This window comes from Mixophyes fleayi, chromosome 4 (genome assembly GCF_038048845.1).
Source record: "Mixophyes fleayi isolate aMixFle1 chromosome 4, aMixFle1.hap1, whole genome shotgun sequence".
Classification (NCBI taxonomy): Eukaryota; Metazoa; Chordata; class Amphibia; order Anura; family Limnodynastidae; genus Mixophyes; species Mixophyes fleayi.
The window spans coordinates 3,990,761-4,012,163 of record NC_134405.1 but is presented as its reverse complement, the minus strand read 5'-3'; the positions used below and the strand labels follow the sequence as shown (position 1 = coordinate 4,012,163).

General features: G+C 41.3%; 1 protein-coding gene across 1 annotated transcript; it reads left to right on the top strand.

Annotated features, from left to right (window-relative positions):
* Nucleotides 1–1,219: 1,219 nt before the first annotated feature.
* POP7 (POP7 ribonuclease P/MRP subunit) lies at nucleotides 1,220–20,776 on the top strand. The gene is made up of 2 exons (XM_075204988.1): nucleotides 1,220–1,395; nucleotides 19,957–20,776. The coding sequence occupies exons 1-2, from the start codon at nucleotides 1,249–1,251 to the stop codon at nucleotides 20,341–20,343; spliced, it is 534 nt and encodes a 177-aa protein (XP_075061089.1). The 5' UTR covers nucleotides 1,220–1,248; the 3' UTR covers nucleotides 20,344–20,776.
* The last annotated feature ends 627 nt before the right edge of the window (nucleotides 20,777–21,403 follow it).

The window sequence follows — 21,403 nt, the reverse complement described above, 5'->3', positions numbered from 1 at the left end:
TAGACTTTCCTTGAGCATTCTCTCACCATCTGCTGTTTCTCCTGTTCCGTTGTCACCCTGCTACCAGAGGACCATAGTACCAGCTATATTACTCTGGTAAGAACATCATCTGGTGATATCCTGGGCAAAGACTCCTAGTGCCCGTGACAACTGGACTTATACTGCTGAATCAGTGAACTTGGTAATATTGCAGTACCACTGGACTTATACTGCAGGATTGGTTTTGCAAATTTTGTTGTAATTTTTTTGTATTTTTTTTTTAAAATTTTTAAACACTTGGGAATATTGGGGAAATAACTATGCCCTTAGAAGCACAGAGCACAGGACACAGCACCACTGGAATGAACAGGACACAGCACAGGTCCCAGCAGCACCACTGACCTCAGAAGGACACAGCACAGCACAGCACAGCACAGCACAGCACAGCACAGCACAGCACAGCACAGCACAGCACAGCACAGCGGACCACCTAACACACCCTCCCTCTACCCTGATCAATGCCCGAGTGAAGATGGCGGCGACTAGCGGGGAATTTATAGGTTCCGAGTATCGCGAGATCCGACAACGGGATTATGAGTCAGAGCCTCAGTTTCAAGTTTTCATTTGGCGCCAATACCCGGATCTGTCTCGGATCCGACTCGGATCGGCAACGTTCGGGTGGGCTCGGATTCAGGAAATCCGAGTGCGCTCATCTCTAGTGGTGACGCTGTGTATGCAGCAACAACATGTGTTTTATGTGCAGGAGACACAATGAAAATCCTAATAAACATTTCATGGCAGGTGACATTAATCATTTTATTTCTGTGCGTTCTTTTGTGAGTTTACATTGCACATGAGCATTGGACGTACCGTGCACTGACGAGTAGAGCAGAGCGCACCTAGACCCGTATTCATCATCACAGGGATCTTCACATCCGCTCCTTGTTGTACTGGGCAGGACGTGTACCCACTGCGCATGCGTGTTATAACAACATACGCTGGATGCAGTATGTGCCTTAATGCGAGACTCAGTATGGCCATGATATTATATATATATGTGATAATCATCCAGTGTGAGGCAGTCATCCCTGCACTGTGTATAACACATGTTATATACAGAGGCTGAGCCGCCATTATCCCTCACAGGAAGGTACAGACCACCAGGGGGCGCCCTGACCTCGCTCAGTGACATCACATTATACATACCTGGGAGACACGTGACACCAGGGGGCGGGGCGGAGTGACGCTGGCTCATCGCCGTCCTGCAGGATGAGCGGTCACCATGGTAACGGGTTAGAGACCGGGGGCGTGTCCGCTGGCAGTGCTCTGGTTGGTCGGGGAAAGTGCCCGGGCCCCGCCCACCTGACGTACAGCTGGAGCGCCGAGTCACGTGGGGCGAGCGCCGCAGGACGAGAGGTGAGAGAACTGTCCCGGCCCGGCCGCCGTACATCCCGCCCCGGGGCCACACGGGACTACCGGGAGCCTGAATAGGGGGCGGCCGTGTGATGCGGTCTCTTTATGTGATCTCCATGTGTAATAATCCCGGTCATAGTGATGGAGCGCGGGGGCTGCTGGGAAGTCACGTGTCATCTGCAGCACAGAGATGTGTCCTGTACTGTGTGTATGTGTTATATATGTTATATATCATCTCCTGTGTCCTGTATATCATCCTGTGTCCTGTATATCATCCTGTGTCCTGTATATATCATCCTGTGTCCTGTATATATCATCCTGTGTCCTGTATATCATCCTCTGTGTCCTGTATATCATCCTGTGTCCTGTATATCATCCTGTGTCCTGTATATCATCCTGTGTCCTGTATATCATCCTGTGTCCTGTATATATCATCCTGTGTCCTATATATCATCTCCTGTGTCCTGTATATCATCTCCTGTGTCCTGTATATCATCCTGTGTCCTGTATATCATCCTCTGTGTCCTGTATATCATCCTGTGTCCTGTATATCATCCTCTGTGTCCTGTATATCATCCTGTGTCCTGTATATCATCCTGTGTCCTGTATATCATCCTCTGTGTCCTGTATATCATCCTCTGTGTCCTGTATATCATCCTGTGTCCTGTATATCATCCTGTGTCCTGTATATCATCCTCTGTGTCCTGTATATCATCCTGTGTCCTGTATATCATCCTCTGTGTCCTGTATATCATCCTGTGTCCTGTATATCATCCTGTGTCCTGTACTGTGTGTATGTGTTATATATGTTATATGTCATCTCCTGTGTCCTATATATCATCCTGTGTCCTATATATATCATCCTGTGTCCTGTATATCATCCTGTGTCCTGTACTGTGTGTATGTGTTATATATGTTATATGTCATCTCCTGTGTCCTGTATATCATCCTGTGTCCTGTATATCATCCTGTGTCCTGTATATCATCCTGTGTCCTGTATATCATCCTGTGTCCTGTATATCATCCTCTGTGTCCTGTATATCATCCTCTGTGTCCTGTATATCATCCTGTGTCCTGTATATCATCCTGTGTCCTGTACTGTGTGTATGTGTTATATATGTTATATGTCATCTCCTGTGTCCTATATATCATCCTGTGTCCTATATATCATCCTGTGTCCTGTATATCATCCTGTGTCCTATATATATCATCCTGTGTCCTGTATATCATCCTGTGTCCTGTACTGTGTGTATGTGTTATATATGTTATATGTCATCTCCTGTGTCCTATATATCATCCTGTGTCCTGTATATCATCCTGTGTCCTGTACTGTGTGTATGTGTTATATATGTTATATGTCATCTCCTGTGTCCTATATATCATCCTGTGTCCTGTATATCATCCTGTGTCCTGTATATCATCCTGTGTCCTGTATATCATCCTGTGTCCTGTACTGTGTGTATGTGTTATATATGTTATATGTCATCTCCTGTGTCCTATATATCATCCTGTGTCCTGTATATCATCCTGTGTCCTGTACTGTGTGTATGTGTTATATATGTTATATGTCATCTGCTGTGTCCTATATATCATCCTGTGTCCTATATATCATCCTGTGTCCTGTACTGTGTGTATGTGTTATATATGTTATATGTCATCTCCTGTGTCCTATATATCATCCTGTGTCCTGTATATCATCCTGTGTCCTGTACTGTGTGTATGTGTTATATATGTTATATGTCATCTCCTGTGTCCTGTATATCATCCTGTGTCCTGTATATCATCCTGTGTCCTGTACTGTGTGTATGTGTTATATATGTTATATGTCATCCTGTGTCCTGTATATCATCCCCTGTGTCCTGTATATCATCCTGTGTCCTGTACTGTGTGTATGTGTTATATATGTTATATGTCATCTGCTGTGTCCTATATATCATCCTGTGTCCTATATATCATCCTGTGTCCTGTACTGTGTGTATGTGTTATATATGTTATATGTCATCTCCTGTGTCCTATATATCATCCTGTGTCCTGTATATCATCCTGTGTCCTGTACTGTGTGTATGTGTTATATATGTTATATGTCATCTCCTGTGTCCTGTATATCATCCTGTGTCCTGTATATCATCCTGTGTCCTGTACTGTGTGTATGTGTTATATATGTTATATGTCATCCTGTGTCCTGTATATCATCCCCTGTGTCCTGTATATCATCCTGTGTCCTGTACTGTGTGTATGTGTTATATATGTTATATGTCATCTCCTGTGTCCTATATATCATCCTGTGTCCTGTATATCATCCTGTGTCCTGTACTGTGTGTATGTGTTATATATGTTATATGTCATCTGCTGTGTCCTATATATCATCCTGTGTCCTATATATCATCCTGTGTCCTGTACTGTGTGTATGTGTTATATATGTTATATGTCATCTCCTGTGTCCTATATATCATCCTGTGTCCTGTATATCATCCTGTGTCCTGTACTGTGTGTATGTGTTATATATGTTATATGTCATCTCCTGTGTCCTGTATATCATCCTGTGTCCTGTATATCATCCTGTGTCCTGTACTGTGTGTATGTGTTATATATGTTATATGTCATCCTGTGTCCTGTATATCATCCCCTGTGTCCTGTATATCATCCTGTGTCCTGTACTGTGTGTATGTGTTATATATGTTATATGTCATCTGCTGTGTCCTATATATCATCCTGTGTCCTGTATATCATCCTGTGTCCTGTACTGTGTGTATGTGTTATATATGTTATATGTCATCTCCTGTGTCCTGTATATCATCCTGTGTCCTGTACTGTGTGTATGTGTTATATATGTTATATGTCATCCTGTGTCCTGTATATCATCCCCTGTGTCCTGTATATCATCCTGTGTCCTGTACTGTGTGTATGTGTTATATATGTTATATGTCATCTGCTGTGTCCTATATATCATCCTGTGTCCTGTATATCATCCTGTGTCCTGTACTGTGTGTATGTGTTATATATGTTATATGTCATCTCCTGTGTCCTGTATATCATCCTGTGTCCTATATATCATCCTGTGTCCTGTATATCATCCTGTGTCCTGTATATCATCCTGTGTCCTGTATATCATCCTCTGTGTCCTGTATATCATCCTCTGTGTCCTGTATATCATCCTCTGTGTCCTGTATATCATCCTCTGTGTCCTGTATATCATCCTCTGTGTCCTGTATATCATCCTCTGTGTCCTGTATATCATCCTCTGTGTCCTGTATATCATCCTCTGTGTCCTGTATATCATCCTCTGTGTCCTGTATATCATCCTCTGTGTCCTGTATATCATCCTCTGTGTCCTGTATATCATCCTCTGTGTCCTGTATATCATCCTCTGTGTCCTGTATATCATCCTCTGTGTCCTGTATATCATCCTCTGTGTCCTGTATATCATCCCCTGTGTCCTGTATATCATCCCCTGTGTCCTGTATATCATCCTCTGTGTCCTGTATATCATCCTCTGTGTCCTGTATATCATCCTGTGTCCTGTATATCATCCTGTGTCCTGTATATCATCCTGTGTCCTGTATATCATCCTGTGTCCTGTACTGTGTGTATGTGTTATATATGTTATATGTCATCTCCTGTGTCCTGTATATCATCCTGTGTCCTGTATATCATCCTGTGTCCTGTATATCATCCTGTGTCCTGTATATCATCCTGTGTCCTGTATATCATCCTGTGTCCTGTATATCATCCTGTGTCCTGTATATCATCCTGTGTCCTGTATATCATCCCCTGTGTCCTGTATATCATCCTGTGTCCTGTACTGTGTGTATGTGTTATATATGTTATATGTCATCTCCTGTGTCCTGTATATCATCCTGTGTCCTGTATATCATCCTGTGTCCTGTATATCATCCTGTGTCCTGTATATCATCCTGTGTCCTGTATATCATCCTGTGTCCTGTATATCATCCTGTGTCCTGTATATCATCCTCTGTGTCCTGTATATCATCCTCTGTGTCCTGTATATCATCCTGTGTCCTGTATATCATCCTCTGTGTCCTGTATATCATCCTCTGTGTCCTGTATATCATCCTCTGTGTCCTGTATATCATCCTCTGTGTCCTGTATATCATCCTCTGTGTCCTGTATATCATCCTCTGTGTCCTGTATATCATCCTCTGTGTCCTGTATATCATCTCCTGTGTCCTGTATATCATCCTGTGTCCTGTATATCATCTCCTGTGTCCTGTATATCATCCTGTGTCCTGTACTGTGTGTATGTGTTATATATGTTATATGTCATCTCCTGTGTCCTGTATATCATCCTGTGTCCTGTACTGTGTGTATGTGTTATATATGTTATATGTCATCCTGTGTCCTGTATATCATCCCCTGTGTCCTGTATATCATCCTGTGTCCTGTACTGTGTGTATGTGTTATATATGTTATATGTCATCTCCTGTGTCCTATATATCATCCTGTGTCCTGTATATCATCCTGTGTCCTGTACTGTGTGTATGTGTTATATATGTTATATGTCATCTCCTGTGTCCTGTATATCATCCTGTGTCCTGTACTGTGTGTATGTGTTATATATGTTATATGTCATCCTGTGTCCTGTATATCATCCTCTGTGTCCTGTATATCATCCTCTGTGTCCTGTATATCATCCTCTGTGTCCTGTATATCATCCTGTGTCCTGTATATCATCCTGTGTCCTGTACTGTGTGTATGTGTTATATATGTTATATGTCATCTCCTGTGTCCTGTATATCATCCTGTGTCCTGTATATCATCCTGTGTCCTGTATATCATCCTGTGTCCTGTATATCATCCTGTGTCCTGTATATCATCCCCTGTGTCCTGTATATCATCCTGTGTCCTGTACTGTGTGTATGTGTTATATATGTTATATGTCATCTCCTGTGTCCTGTATATCATCCTGTGTCCTGTATATCATCCTGTGTCCTGTATATCATCCTGTGTCCTGTATATCATCCTCTGTGTCCTGTATATCATCCTCTGTGTCCTGTATATCATCCTCTGTGTCCTGTATATCATCCTCTGTGTCCTGTATATCATCCTCTGTGTCCTGTATATCATCCTCTGTGTCCTGTATATCATCCTCTGTGTCCTGTATATCATCCCCTGTGTCCTGTATATCATCCTCTGTGTCCTGTATATCATCCTCTGTGTCCTGTATATCATCCTCTGTGTCCTGTATATCATCCTCTGTGTCCTGTATATCATCCTCTGTGTCCTGTATATCATCCTCTGTGTCCTGTATATCATCCTCTGTGTCCTGTATATCATCCTGTGTCCTGTATATCATCCTGTGTCCTGTACTGTGTGTATGTGTTATATATGTTATATATCATCTCCTGTGTCCTGTATATCATCCTGTGTCCTGTATATCATCCTCTGTGTCCTGTATATCATCCTCTGTGTCCTGTATATCATCCTCTGTGTCCTGTATATCATCCTCTGTGTCCTGTATATCATCCTCTGTGTCCTGTATATCATCCCCTGTGTCCTGTATATCATCCTCTGTGTCCTGTATATCATCCTCTGTGTCCTGTATATCATCCTCTGTGTCCTGTATATCATCCTCTGTGTCCTGTATATCATCCTCTGTGTCCTGTATATCATCCTCTGTGTCCTGTATATCATCCCCTGTGTCCTGTATATCATCCCCTGTGTCCTGTATATCATCCTCTGTGTCCTGTATATCATCCTGTGTCCTGTATATCATCCTGTGTCCTGTATATCATCCTGTGTCCTGTACTGTGTGTATGTGTTATATATGTTATATGTCATCCTGTGTCCTGTATATCATCCCCTGTGTCCTGTATATCATCCTGTGTCCTGTACTGTGTGTATGTGTTATATATGTTATATGTCATCTCCTGTGTCCTATATATCATCCTGTGTCCTGTATATCATCCTGTGTCCTGTACTGTGTGTATGTGTTATATATGTTATATGTCATCTCCTGTGTCCTGTATATCATCCTGTGTCCTGTACTGTGTGTATGTGTTATATATGTTATATGTCATCCTGTGTCCTGTATATCATCCCCTGTGTCCTGTATATCATCCTGTGTCCTGTACTGTGTGTATGTGTTATATATGTTATATGTCATCTCCTGTGTCCTATATATCATCCTGTGTCCTATATATCATCCTGTGTCCTGTACTGTGTGTATGTGTTATATATGTTATATGTCATCCTGTGTCCTGTATATCATCCCCTGTGTCCTGTATATCATCCTGTGTCCTGTACTGTGTGTATGTGTTATATATGTTATATGTCATCTGCTGTGTCCTATATATCATCCTGTGTCCTATATATCATCCTGTGTCCTGTACTGTGTGTATGTGTTATATATGTTATATGTCATCTCCTGTGTCCTATATATCATCCTGTGTCCTGTATATCATCCTGTGTCCTGTACTGTGTGTATGTGTTATATATGTTATATGTCATCTCCTGTGTCCTGTATATCATCCTGTGTCCTGTACTGTGTGTATGTGTTATATATGTTATATGTCATCCTGTGTCCTGTATATCATCCCCTGTGTCCTGTATATCATCCTGTGTCCTGTACTGTGTGTATGTGTTATATATGTTATATGTCATCTGCTGTGTCCTATATATCATCCTGTGTCCTATATATCATCCTGTGTCCTGTACTGTGTGTATGTGTTATATATGTTATATGTCATCTGCTGTGTCCTATATATCATCCTGTGTCCTATATATCATCCTGTGTCCTGTACTGTGTGTATGTGTTATATATGTTATATGTCATCTGCTGTGTCCTGTATATCATCCTGTGTCCTATATATCATCCTGTGTCCTGTATATCATCCTGTGTCCTGTACTGTGTGTGTGTTATATATGTTATATGTCATCTGCTGTGTCCTATATATCATGTCCTGTGTCCTATATATCATCCTGTGTCCTGGTACTGTGTGTATGTGTTATATATGTTATATGTCATCTGCTGTGTCCTATATATCATCCTGTGTCCTGTATATCATCCTGTGTCCTATATATATCATCCTGTGTCCTGTATATCATCTGTGTCCTGTACTGTGTGTATGTGTTATATATGTTATATGTCATCTCCTGTGTCCTATATATCATCCTGTGTCCTGTATATCATCCTGTGTCCTATATATATCATCCTGTGTCCTCTGTATATCATCCTGTGTCCTATATATCATCCTGTGTCCTGTACTGTGTGTATGTGTTATATATGTTATATGTCATCTCCTGTGTCCTGTATATCATCCTGTGTCCTGTGTATCATCCTGTGTCCTGTGTATCATCCTGTGTCCTGTGTATCATCCTGTGTCCTGTGTATCATCCTGTGTCCTGTATATCATCCTGTGTCCTGTATATCATCCTGTGTCCTGTATATCATCCTGTGTCCTGTACTGTGTGTATGTGTTATATATGTTATATATCATCCTGTGTCCTATATATCATCCTGTGTCCTGTATATCATCCTGTGTCCTGTATATCATCCTGTGTCCTGTATATCATCCTCTGTGTCCTGTATATCATCCTCTGTGTCCTGTATATCATCCTCTGTGTCCTGTATATCATCCTCTGTGTCCTGTATATCATCCTCTGTGTCCTGTATATCATCCTCTGTGTCCTGTATATCATCCTCTGTGTCCTGTATATCATCCTCTGTGTCCTGTATATCATCCTCTGTGTCCTGTATATCATCCTCTGTGTCCTGTATATCATCTCCTGTGTCCTGTATATCATCTCTCTGTGTCCTGTATATCATCTCCTGTGTCCTGTATATCATCTCCTGTGTCCTGTATATCATCTCCTGTGTCCTGTATATCATCTCCTGTGTCCTGTATATCATCTCCTGTGTCCTGTATATCATCTCCTGTGTCCTGTATATCATCTCCTGTGTCCTGTATATCATCTCCTGTGTCCTGTATATCATCTCCTGTGTCCTGTATATCATCCTGTGTCCTGTATATCATCCCCTGTGTCCTGTATATCATCCCCTGTGTCCTGTATATCATCCTGTGTCCTGTACTGTGTGTATGTGTTATATATGTTATATGTCATCTGCTGTGTCCTATATGTCATCCTGTGTCCTGTATATCATCCTGTGTCCTGTATATCATCCTGTGTCCTGTATATCATCCTGTGTCCTGTACTGTGTGTATGTGTTATATATGTTATATGTCATCTGCTGTGTCCTATATGTCATCCTGTGTCCTGTATATCATCCTGTGTCCTATATGTCATCCTGTGTCCTGTATATCATCCTCTGTGTCCTGTATATCATCCTCTGTGTCCTGTATATCATCCTGTGTCCTGTATATCATCCTCTGTGTCCTGTATATCATCCTGTGTCCTATATGTCATCCTGTGTCCTGTACTGTGTGTATGTGTTATATATGTTATATGTTATATATCATCTCCTGTGTCCTATATGTCATCCTCTGTGTCCTGTATATCATCCTGTGTCCTGTATATCATCCTGTGTCCTGTACTGTGTGTATGTGTTATATATGTTATATGTCATCTGCTGTGTCCTATATATCATCCTGTGTCCTGTATATCATCCTGTGTCCTGTATATCATCCTGTGTCCTGTATATCATCCTGTGTCCTGTATATCATCCTGTGTCCTGTATATCATCCTCTGTGTCCTGTATATCATCCTCTGTGTCCTGTATATCATCCTCTGTGTCCTGTATATCATCCTGTGTCCTGTATATCATCCTGTGTCCTGTATATCGTCCTGTATATCATCCTGTGTCCTGTATATCATCCTGTGTCCTGTATATCATCCTGTGTCCTGTATATCATCCCCTGTGTCCTGTACTGTGTGTATGTGTTATATATGTTATATATCATCTCCTGTGTCCTGTATATCATCCTGTGTCCTGTATATCATCCTGTGTCCTGTATATCATCCTCTGTGTCCTGTATATCATCCTCTGTGTCCTGTATATCATCCTCTGTGTCCTGTATATCATCCCCTGTGTCCTGTATATCATCCCCTGTGTCCTGTATATCATCCCCTGTGTCCTGTATATCATCCCCTGTGTCCTGTACTGTGTGTATGTGTTATATATGTTATATGTCATCTGCTGTGTCCTATATATCATCCTGTGTCCTGTATATCATCCTGTGTCCTGTATATCATCCTGTGTCCTGTATATCATCCTGTGTCCTGTATATCATCCTGTGTCCTGTACTGTGTGTATGTGTTATATGTTATATATCATCCTGTGTCCTATATATCATCCTGTGTCCTGTATATCATCCTCTGTGTCCTGTATATCATCCTCTGTGTCCTGTATATCATCCTCTGTGTCCTGTATATCATCCTCTGTGTCCTGTATATCATCCTCTGTGTCCTGTATATCATCCCCTGTGTCCTGTATATCATCCCCTGTGTCCTGTATATCATCCCCTGTGTCCTGTATATCATCCTGTGTCCTGTACTGTGTGTATGTGTTATATATGTTATATGTCATCTGCTGTGTCCTGTATATCATCCTGTGTCCTGTATATCATCCTGTGTCCTGTATATCATCCTCTGTGTCCTGTATATCATCCTCTGTGTCCTGTATATCATCCTCTGTGTCCTGTATATCATCCTCTGTGTCCTGTATATCATCCTCTGTGTCCTGTATATCATCCTCTGTGTCCTGTATATCATCCTCTGTGTCCTGTATATCATCCTCTGTGTCCTGTATATCATCCTCTGTGTCCTGTATATCATCCTCTGTGTCCTGTATATCATCCCCTGTGTCCTGTATATCATCCTGTGTCCTGTATATCATCCTGTGTCCTGTATATCATCCTGTCCTGTATATCATCCCCTGTGTCCTGTATATCATCCCCTGTGTCCTGTATATCATCCTGTGTCCTGTATATCATCCTGTGTCCTGTATATCATCCTGTGTCCTGTACTGTGTGTATGTGTTATATATGTTATATGTCATCTGCTGTGTCCTATATGTCATCCTGTGTCCTGTATATCATCCTGTGTCCTGTATATCATCCTGTGTCCTGTATATCATCCTGTGTCCTGTATATCATCCTGTGTCCTGTACTGTGTGTATGTGTTATATATGTTATATGTCATCTGCTGTGTCCTGTATGTCATCCTGTGTCCTGTATATCATCCTGTGTCCTGTACTGTGTGTATGTGTTATATATGTTATATGTCATCTCCTGTGTCCTGTATATCATCCTGTGTCCTGTATATCATCCTGTGTCCTGTACTGTGTGTATGTGTTATATATGTTATATGTCATCCTGTGTCCTGTATATCATCCCCTGTGTCCTGTATATCATCCTGTGTCCTGTACTGTGTGTATGTGTTATATATGTTATATGTCATCTCCTGTGTCCTATATATCATCCTGTGTCCTGTATATCATCCTGTGTCCTGTACTGTGTGTATGTGTTATATATGTTATATGTCATCTGCTGTGTCCTATATATCATCCTGTGTCCTATATATCATCCTGTGTCCTGTACTGTGTGTATGTGTTATATATGTTATATGTCATCTCCTGTGTCCTATATATCATCCTGTGTCCTGTATATCATCCTGTGTCCTGTACTGTGTGTATGTGTTATATATGTTATATGTCATCTCCTGTGTCCTGTATATCATCCTGTGTCCTGTATATCATCCTGTGTCCTGTACTGTGTGTATGTGTTATATATGTTATATGTCATCCTGTGTCCTGTATATCATCCCCTGTGTCCTGTATATCATCCTGTGTCCTGTACTGTGTGTATGTGTTATATATGTTATATGTCATCTGCTGTGTCCTATATATCATCCTGTGTCCTGTATATCATCCTGTGTCCTGTACTGTGTGTATGTGTTATATATGTTATATGTCATCTCCTGTGTCCTGTATATCATCCTGTGTCCTGTACTGTGTGTATGTGTTATATATGTTATATGTCATCCTGTGTCCTGTATATCATCCCCTGTGTCCTGTATATCATCCTGTGTCCTGTACTGTGTGTATGTGTTATATATGTTATATGTCATCTCCTGTGTCCTGTATATCATCCTGTGTCCTGTACTGTGTGTATGTGTTATATATGTTATATGTCATCCTGTGTCCTGTATATCATCCCCTGTGTCCTGTATATCATCCTGTGTCCTGTACTGTGTGTATGTGTTATATATGTTATATGTCATCTCCTGTGTCCTGTATATCATCCTGTGTCCTATATATCATCCTGTGTCCTGTATATCATCCTGTGTCCTGTATATCATCCTCTGTGTCCTGTATATCATCCTCTGTGTCCTGTATATCATCCTCTGTGTCCTGTATATCATCCTCTGTGTCCTGTATATCATCCTCTGTGTCCTGTATATCATCCTCTGTGTCCTGTATATCATCCTGTGTCCTGTATATCATCCTCTGTGTCCTGTATATCATCCTCTGTGTCCTGTATATCATCCTCTGTGTCCTGTATATCATCCTCTGTGTCCTGTATATCATCCTCTGTGTCCTGTATATCATCCTCTGTGTCCTGTATATCATCCCCTGTGTCCTGTATATCATCCCCTGTGTCCTGTATATCATCCTCTGTGTCCTGTATATCATCCTCTGTGTCCTGTATATCATCCTGTGTCCTGTATATCATCCTGTGTCCTGTATATCATCCTGTGTCCTGTATATCATCCTGTGTCCTGTACTGTGTGTATGTGTTATATATGTTATATGTCATCTCCTGTGTCCTGTATATCATCCTGTGTCCTGTATATCATCCTGTGTCCTGTATATCATCCCCTGTGTCCTGTATATCATCCTGTGTCCTGTACTGTGTGTATGTGTTATATATGTTATATGTCATCTCCTGTGTCCTGTATATCATCCTGTGTCCTGTATATCATCCTCTGTGTCCTGTATATCATCCTCTGTGTCCTGTATATCATCCTCTGTGTCCTGTATATCATCCTCTGTGTCCTGTATATCATCCTCTGTGTCCTGTATATCATCCTGTGTGTCCTGTATATCATCCTCTGTGTCCTGTATATCATCCTCTGTGTCCTGTATATCATCCTCTGTGTCCTGTATATCATCCTCTGTGTCCTGTATATCATCCTGTGTCCTATATGTCATCCTGTGTCCTGTACTGTGTGTATGTGTTATATATGTTATATGTTATATATCATCTCCTGTGTCCTATATGTCATCCTCTGTGTCCTGTATATCATCCTGTGTCCTGTATATCATCCTGTGTCCTGTATATCATCCTGTGTCCTGTACTGTGTGTATGTGTTATATATGTTATATGTCATCTGCTGTGTCCTATATATCATCCTGTGTCCTGTATATCATCCTGTGTCCTGTATATCATCCTGTGTCCTGTATATCATCCTGTGTCCTGTATATCATCCTGTGTCCTGTATATCATCCTGTGTCCTGTATATCATCCTGTGTCCTGTATATCATCCTGTGTCCTGTATATCATCCTGTGTCCTGTATATCATCCTGTGTCCTGTATATCATCCTCTGTGTCCTGTATATCATCCTCTGTGTCCTGTATATCATCCTCTGTGTCCTGTATATCATCCTCTGTGTCCTGTATATCATCCTCTGTGTCCTGTATATCATCCTCTGTGTCCTGTATATCATCCTCTGTGTCCTGTATATCATCCTCTGTGTCCTGTATATCATCCTCTGTGTCCTGTATATCATCCTCTGTGTCCTGTATATCATCCTCTGTGTCCTGTATATCATCCTCTGTGTCTTGTATATCATCCTCTGTGTCTTGTATATCATCCTCTGTGTCTTGTATATCATCCTCTGTGTCTTATATATCATCCTCTGTGTCTTATATATCATCCTCTGTGTCTTATATATCATCCTCTGTGTCTTATATATCATCCTCTGTGTCCTGTATATCATCCTGTGTCCTGTATATCATCCTCTGTGTCCTGTACTGTGTGTATGTGTTATATATGTAATATGTCATCTGCTGTGTCCTGTATATCATCCTGTGTCCTGTATATCATCCTGTGTCCTGTATATCATCCTGTGTCCTGTATATCATACTGTGTCCTGTATATCATCCTGTGTCCTGTATATCATCCCCTGTGTCCTGTACTGTGTGTATGTGTTATATATGTTGTATATCATCCTGTGTCCTGTATATCATCCTGTGTCCTGTATATCATCCTCTGTGTCCTGTATATCATCCTCTGTGTCCTGTATATCATCCTCTGTGTCCTGTATATCATCCTCTGTGTCCTGTATATCATCCTCTGTGTCCTGTATATCATCCTCTGTGTCCTGTATATCATCCTCTGTGTCCTGTATATCATCCCCTGTGTCCTGTATATCATCCCCTGTGTCCTGTACTGTGTGTATGTGTTATATATGTTATATGTCATCTGCTGTGTCCTATATATCATCCTGTGTCCTGTATATCATCCTGTGTCCTGTATATCATCCTGTGTCCTGTATATCATCCTGTGTCCTGTATATCATCCTGTGTCCTGTATATCATCCTGTGTCCTGTATATCATCCTGTGTCCTGTATATCATCCTGTGTCCTGTACTGTGTGTATGTGTTATATATGTTATATATCATCTCCTGTGTCCTGTATATCATCCTGTGTCCTGTACTGTGTGTATGTGTTATATATGTTATATGTCATCCTGTGTCCTATATATCATCCTGTGTCCTGTACTGTGTGTATGTGTTATATATGTTATATGTCATCTGCTGTGTCCTGTATATCATCCTGTGTCCTGTATATCATCCTGTGTCCTGTATATCATCCTGTGTCCTGTATATCATCCTGTGTCCTGTATATCATCCTGTGTCCTGTATATCATCCTGTGTCCTGTATATCATCCTGTGTCCTGTATATCATCCTGTGTCCTGTACTGTGTGTATGTGTTATATATGTTATATATCATCTCCTGTGTCCTATATATCATCCTGTGTCCTGTATATCATCCTGTGTCCTGTACTGTGTGTATGTGTTATATATGTTATATATCATCCTGTGTCCTGTACTGTGTGTATGTGTTATATATGTTATATATCATCTCCTGTGTCCTGTATATCATCCTGTGTCCTGTATATCATCCTGTGTCCTGTATATCATCCTGTGTTCTATATATCATCCTGTGTCCTGTACTGTGTTTATGTGTTATATATGTTATATGTCATCTGCTGTGTCCTGTATATCATCCTGTGTCCTGTATATCATCCTGTGTCCTGTACTGTGTGTATGTGTTATATATGTTATATGTCATCTCCTGTGTCCTGTATATCATCCTGTGTCCTGTATATCATCCTGTGTCCTGTATATCATCCTCTGTGTCCTGTATATCATCCTGTGTCCTGTATATCATCCTGTGTCCTGTACTGTGTGTATGTGTTATATATGTTATATGTCATCCTGTGTCCTATATATCATCCTGTGTCCTGTACTGTGTGTATGTGTTATATATGTTATATATCATCCTGTGTCCTGTGTATAATCCTGTGTCCTGTGTGTATGTGTTATATATGTTATATATCATCTCCTGTGTCCTATATATCATCCTGTGTCCTGTATATCATCCTGTGTCCTGTACTGTGTGTATGTGTTATATATGTTATATATCATCTCCTGTGTCCTATATATCATCCTGTGTCCTGTACTGTGTGTATGTGTTATATATGTTATATATCATCTCCTGTGTCCTGTATATCATCCTGTGTGTCCTGTATATCATCCTGTGTCCTGTATATCATCCTGTGTGTCCTGTATATCATCCTGTGTGTCCTGTATATCATCCTGTGTGTCCTGTATATCATCCTGTGTGTCCTGTATATCATCCTGTGTGTCCTGTATATCATCCTGTGTGTCCTGTATATCATCCTCTGTGTCCTGTATATCATCCTGTGTGTCCTGTATATCATCCTGTGTGTCCTGTATATCATCCTGTGTGTCCTGTATATCATCCTGTGTGTCCTGTATATCATCCTGTGTGTCCTGTATATCATCCTGTGTGTCCTGTATATCATCCTGTGTGTCCTGTATATCATCCTGTGTGTCCTGTATATCATCCTGTGTGTCCTGTATATCATCCTCTGTGTCCTGTATATCATCCTCTGTGTCCTGTATATCATCCTCTGTGTCCTGTATATCATCCTCTGTGTCCTGTATATCATCCTCTGTGTCCTGTATATCATCCTCTGTGTCCTGTATATCATCTTCTGTGTCCTGTATATCATCCTCTGTGTCCTGTATATCATCCTCTGTGTCCTGTATATCATCCTCTGTGTCCTGTATATCATCCTCTGTGTCCTGTATATCATCCTCTGGTCTGTGTCCTGTATATCATCCTCTGGTCTGTGTCCTGTATATCATCCTCTGTGTCCTATATATCATCCTCTGTGTCCTGTATATCATCCTCTGTGTCCTGTATATCATCCTCTGTGTCCTGTATATCATCCTCTGTGTCCTGTATATCATCCTCTGTGTCCTGTATATCATCCTCTGTGTCCTGTATATCATCCTCTGTGTCCTGTATATCATCCTCTGTGTCCTGTATATCATCCTCTGGTCTGTGTCCTGTATATCATCCTCTGTGTCCTGTATATCATCCTCTGTGTCCTGTATATCATCCTCTGTGTCCTGTATATCATCCTCTGTGTCCTGTATATCATCCTCTGTGTCCTGTATATCATCCTCTGTGTCCTGTATATCATCCTCTGTGTCCTGTATATCATCCTCTGTCCTGTCAGTGATATGACAGAATAATATCATCCTCTGTGTCCTGTCAGTGATATGACAGAATAATATCATCCTGTGTCCTGTCAGTGATATGACAGAATAATATCATCCTGTGTGTGTACTGTCAGTGATATGACAGAATAATATCATCCTCTGTGTCCTGTCAGTGATATGACAGAATAATATCATCCTCTGTGTCCTGTCAGTGATATGACAGAATAATATCATCCTCTGTGTCCTGTCAGTGATATGACAGAATAATATCATCCTGTGTGTGTCCTGTCAGTGATATGACAGAATAATATCATCCTGTGTGTGTCCTGTCAGTGATATGACAGAATAATATCATCCTGTGTGTGTCCTGTCGGTGATATGACAGAATAATATCATCCTGTGTGTCCTGTCGGTGATATGACAGAATAATATCATCCTGTGTGTCCTGTCGGTGATATGACAGAATAATATCATCCTGTGTGTGTCCTGTCGGTGATATGACAGAATAATATCATCCTGTGTGTGTCCTGTCAGTGATATGACAGAATAATATCATCCTGTGTGTGTCCTGTCGGTGAGATGACAGAATAATATCATCCTGTGTGTGTCCTGTCGGTGATATGACAGAATAATATCATCCTGTGTGTGTCCTGTCGGTGATATGACAGAATAATATCATCCTGTGTGTGTCCTGTCGGTGATATGACAGAATAATATCATCCTGTGTGTGTCCTGTCGGTGATATGACAGAATAATATCATCCTGTGTGTGTCCTGTCGGTGATATGACAGAATAATATCATCCTGTGTGTGTCCTGTCGGTGATATGACAGAATAATATCATCCTGTGTGTGTCCTGTCGGTGATATGACAGAATAATATCATCCTGTGTGTGTCCTGTCGGTGATATGACAGAATAATATCATCCTGTGTGTGTCCTGTCGGTGATATGACAGAATAATATCATCCTGTGTGTGTCCTGTCGGTGATATGACAGAATAATATCATCCTGTGTGTGTCCTGTCGGTGATATGACAGAATAATATCATCCTGTGTGTGTCCTGTCGGTGATATGACAGAATAATATCATCCTGTGTGTGTCCTGTCGGTGATATGACAGAATAATATCATCCTGTGTGTGTCCTGTCGGTGATATGACAGAATAATATCATCCTGTGTGTGTCCTGTCGGTGATATGACAGAATAATATCATCCTGTGTGTGTCCTGTCGGTGATATGACAGAATAATATCATCCTGTGTGTGTCCTGTCGGTGATATGACAGAATAATATCATCCTGTGTGTGTCCTGTCGGTGATATGACAGAATAATATCATCCTGTGTGTGTCCTGTCGGTGATATGACAGAATAATATCATCCTGTGTGTGTCCTGTCGGTGATATGACAGAATAATATCATCCTGTGTGTGTCCTGTCGGTGATATGACAGAATAATATCATCCTGTGTGTGTCCTGTCGGTGATATGACAGAATAATATCATCCTGTGTGTGTCCTGTCGGTGATATGACAGAATAATATCATCCTGTGTGTGTCCTGTCGGTGATATGACAGAATAATATCATCCTGTGTGTGTCCTGTCGGTGATATGACAGAATAATATCATCCTGTGTGTGTCCTGTCGGTGATATGACAGAATAATATCATCCTGTGTGTGTCCTGTCGGTGATATGACAGATGTGTGTGTCCTGTCGGTGATATGACAGAATAATATCATCCTGTGTCCTGTCGGTGATATGACAGAATAATATCATCCTGTGTGTTCTGTCGGTGATATGACAGAATAATATCATCCTGTGTCCTGTCAGTGATATGACAGAATAATATCATCCTGTGTCCTGTCGGTGATATGACAGAATAATATCATCCTGTGTGTTCTGTCGGTGATATGACAGAATAATATCATCCTGTGTCCTGTCAGTGATATGACAGAATAATATCATCCTGTGTCCTGTCGGTGATATGACAGAATAATATCATCCTGTGTGTTCTGTCGGTGATATGACAGAATAATATCCTCCTGTGTCCTGTCAGTGATATGACAGAATAATATCATCCTGTGTCCTGTCGGTGATATGACAGAATAATATCATCCTGTGTCCTGTCGGTGATATGACAGAATAATATCATCCTGTGTCCTGTCGGTGATATGACAGAATAATATCATCCTGTGTGTCCTGTCAGTGATATGACAGAATAATATCATCCTCTGTGTCCTGTCAGTGATATGACAGAATAATATCATCCTGTGTGTCCTGTCGGTGATATGACAGAATAATATCCTCCTGTGTCCTGTCAGTGATATGACAGAATAATATCATCCTGTGTCCTGTCGGTGATATGACAGAATAATATCATCCTGTGTCCTGTCGGTGATATGACAGAATAATATCATCCTGTGTGTCCTGTCGGTGATATGACAGAATAATATCATCCTGTGTGTTCTGTCGGTGATATGACAGAATAATATCATCCTGTGTCCTGTCGGTGATATGACAGAATAATATCATCCTGTGTGTTCTGTCAGTGATATGACAGAATAATATCATTCCAACATACAGCTTTAGTTAGTTTTTGCATATAATAAGCGGTCACATTACTGTTTCACTGGTGTTTACGATGGCTAATTATTATAATGAAATATAGTGCATGTATTTAAAGTAATAAAAGGTAGATTTGTTATATAACCACGTAGCACTGCTAATAACATTCACAGATACAGCCATGTGAGAAAGAAAGTTCACCCTCTCAAATAAGTTTTTACATACCCGGACATAATTAACAATATTCTCTTTCTACCCTATCAGGACATGGCTGAGCAGACGTCTTTTCAAGAGCGGGTTCCTCATCGTCGTCGACCGGCCCCTCGGCCACCGCGTGGACCTAACGATATTTACGTCAACACAAAAACTGATTTCCAGGCCCAGCTGGCTCGGTGCCGTCGTCTCCTGGCGACCGGGGGACAGAAAGAACTGCGGGTGCATGGGTTAGGCCTTGCCATTGGCCGAGCCATCAACTTGGCCCTACAACTGCAGCTCTCCATGCCTGAAGTCCTTCTAGTGTCCGCCACTACGTCCACAGTTGAACTGACTGATGACATGGAACCAGAGGGGGGCGAGGATGGAGAACCGGGCACCAGGAGCAGAAACAACTCTGCCATTCACATCCGCGTGTACCGTGCACAGGAAGAGTGAGACAGGAAGTAGCCACCAATGCACGCTGCACTTAGTGTCCCTCACTCCATTATATGTATATCGAGGAGCTCTGTAACCTGTCCGAGAGGAACTGCTTAATGTTGTGTTTCCTCGGGACAGGCCCTCATATGTGACATAACATCAGTGGTCCTCAGGTACGCAGTGCCGTGTTTAGGTGGTAAGACAGCTGCCAGGCTGAGTATCGCATCCTAGCTGGAGATGCTTTTGTGGTTGTATATACACATCGATGTATCATACTGGAACAAGACTGTGACTTACCATCATGGAACGGCGGAGTGACAGCCTCTCATGCACAATACGTGTTCATCTCCCTGAGCAGAGATGGTTAGTGCAATTGTCACTCGCCCTATAATACTCAAGTAATTGTAATTATGTATGTGACATTAATTAAAGCTACAATACCCTGTAAAAATGAGCTGTGCTTTTTTAACACCTCACTTTATTTCTCCATGTTTGGATTCAAGCTGTATTTAAGCCCTGGAGAGACAATGCCACCTAAAAAGATGTCAGATCCAGGGTCTACTAACTGGATGAGTACCATAGGGCAGCACGGAGGCTTAGTGGTTAGCACTCCTGCCTCACAGCACTGGGGTCATGAGTTCGGTTCCCTGCCTTAGCTGGGGGTTTCCTCCCACACTCCAAATATATACTAGTAGGTATCAAATTGACCTTAGTTACTCTCTGTGTGTGTGTCTGTGTATGTTAGGGAATTTAAACTATGAGCTCCGATGGGGCAGGGAAAGTGTAGCTAATACTAAATTATCTTGAGAGTTTGAACAATGACCCTATTCCTCTTTTCAAAGTGTCCAAGTTGTTTTCTGCAGCTGCAGAAAATTTTGCAACTTTTGGCATGTCAGAAAATAATTTACACATCCCTGAAACAGTTCTCAACTTTTTTGATCCATTTTTTTGAACTTTTGAGAAAATCAAAATTTTGATTTTGAGATCAGGTTAAACTGTAGACCTACTATTGTCTGCATGTGTGAGACGGCTGTTTTTGCAATAGCAGCCATATAGAAATCTCTCCTACTGATCAATT

What these genes read in the sequence shown, in the direction of transcription:
- POP7 (XM_075204988.1), top strand. Translation starts at nt 1,249, where the DNA reads ATGAGCGGTCACCATGGTAACGGGTTAGAGACCGGGGGCGTGTCCGCT. An exon ending in CGAGCGCCGCAGGACGAGAG is followed by an intron (nt 1,396 to 19,956) that starts GTGAGAGAACTG and finishes CTACCCTATCAG; the next exon opens with GACATGGCTGAGCAGACGTC.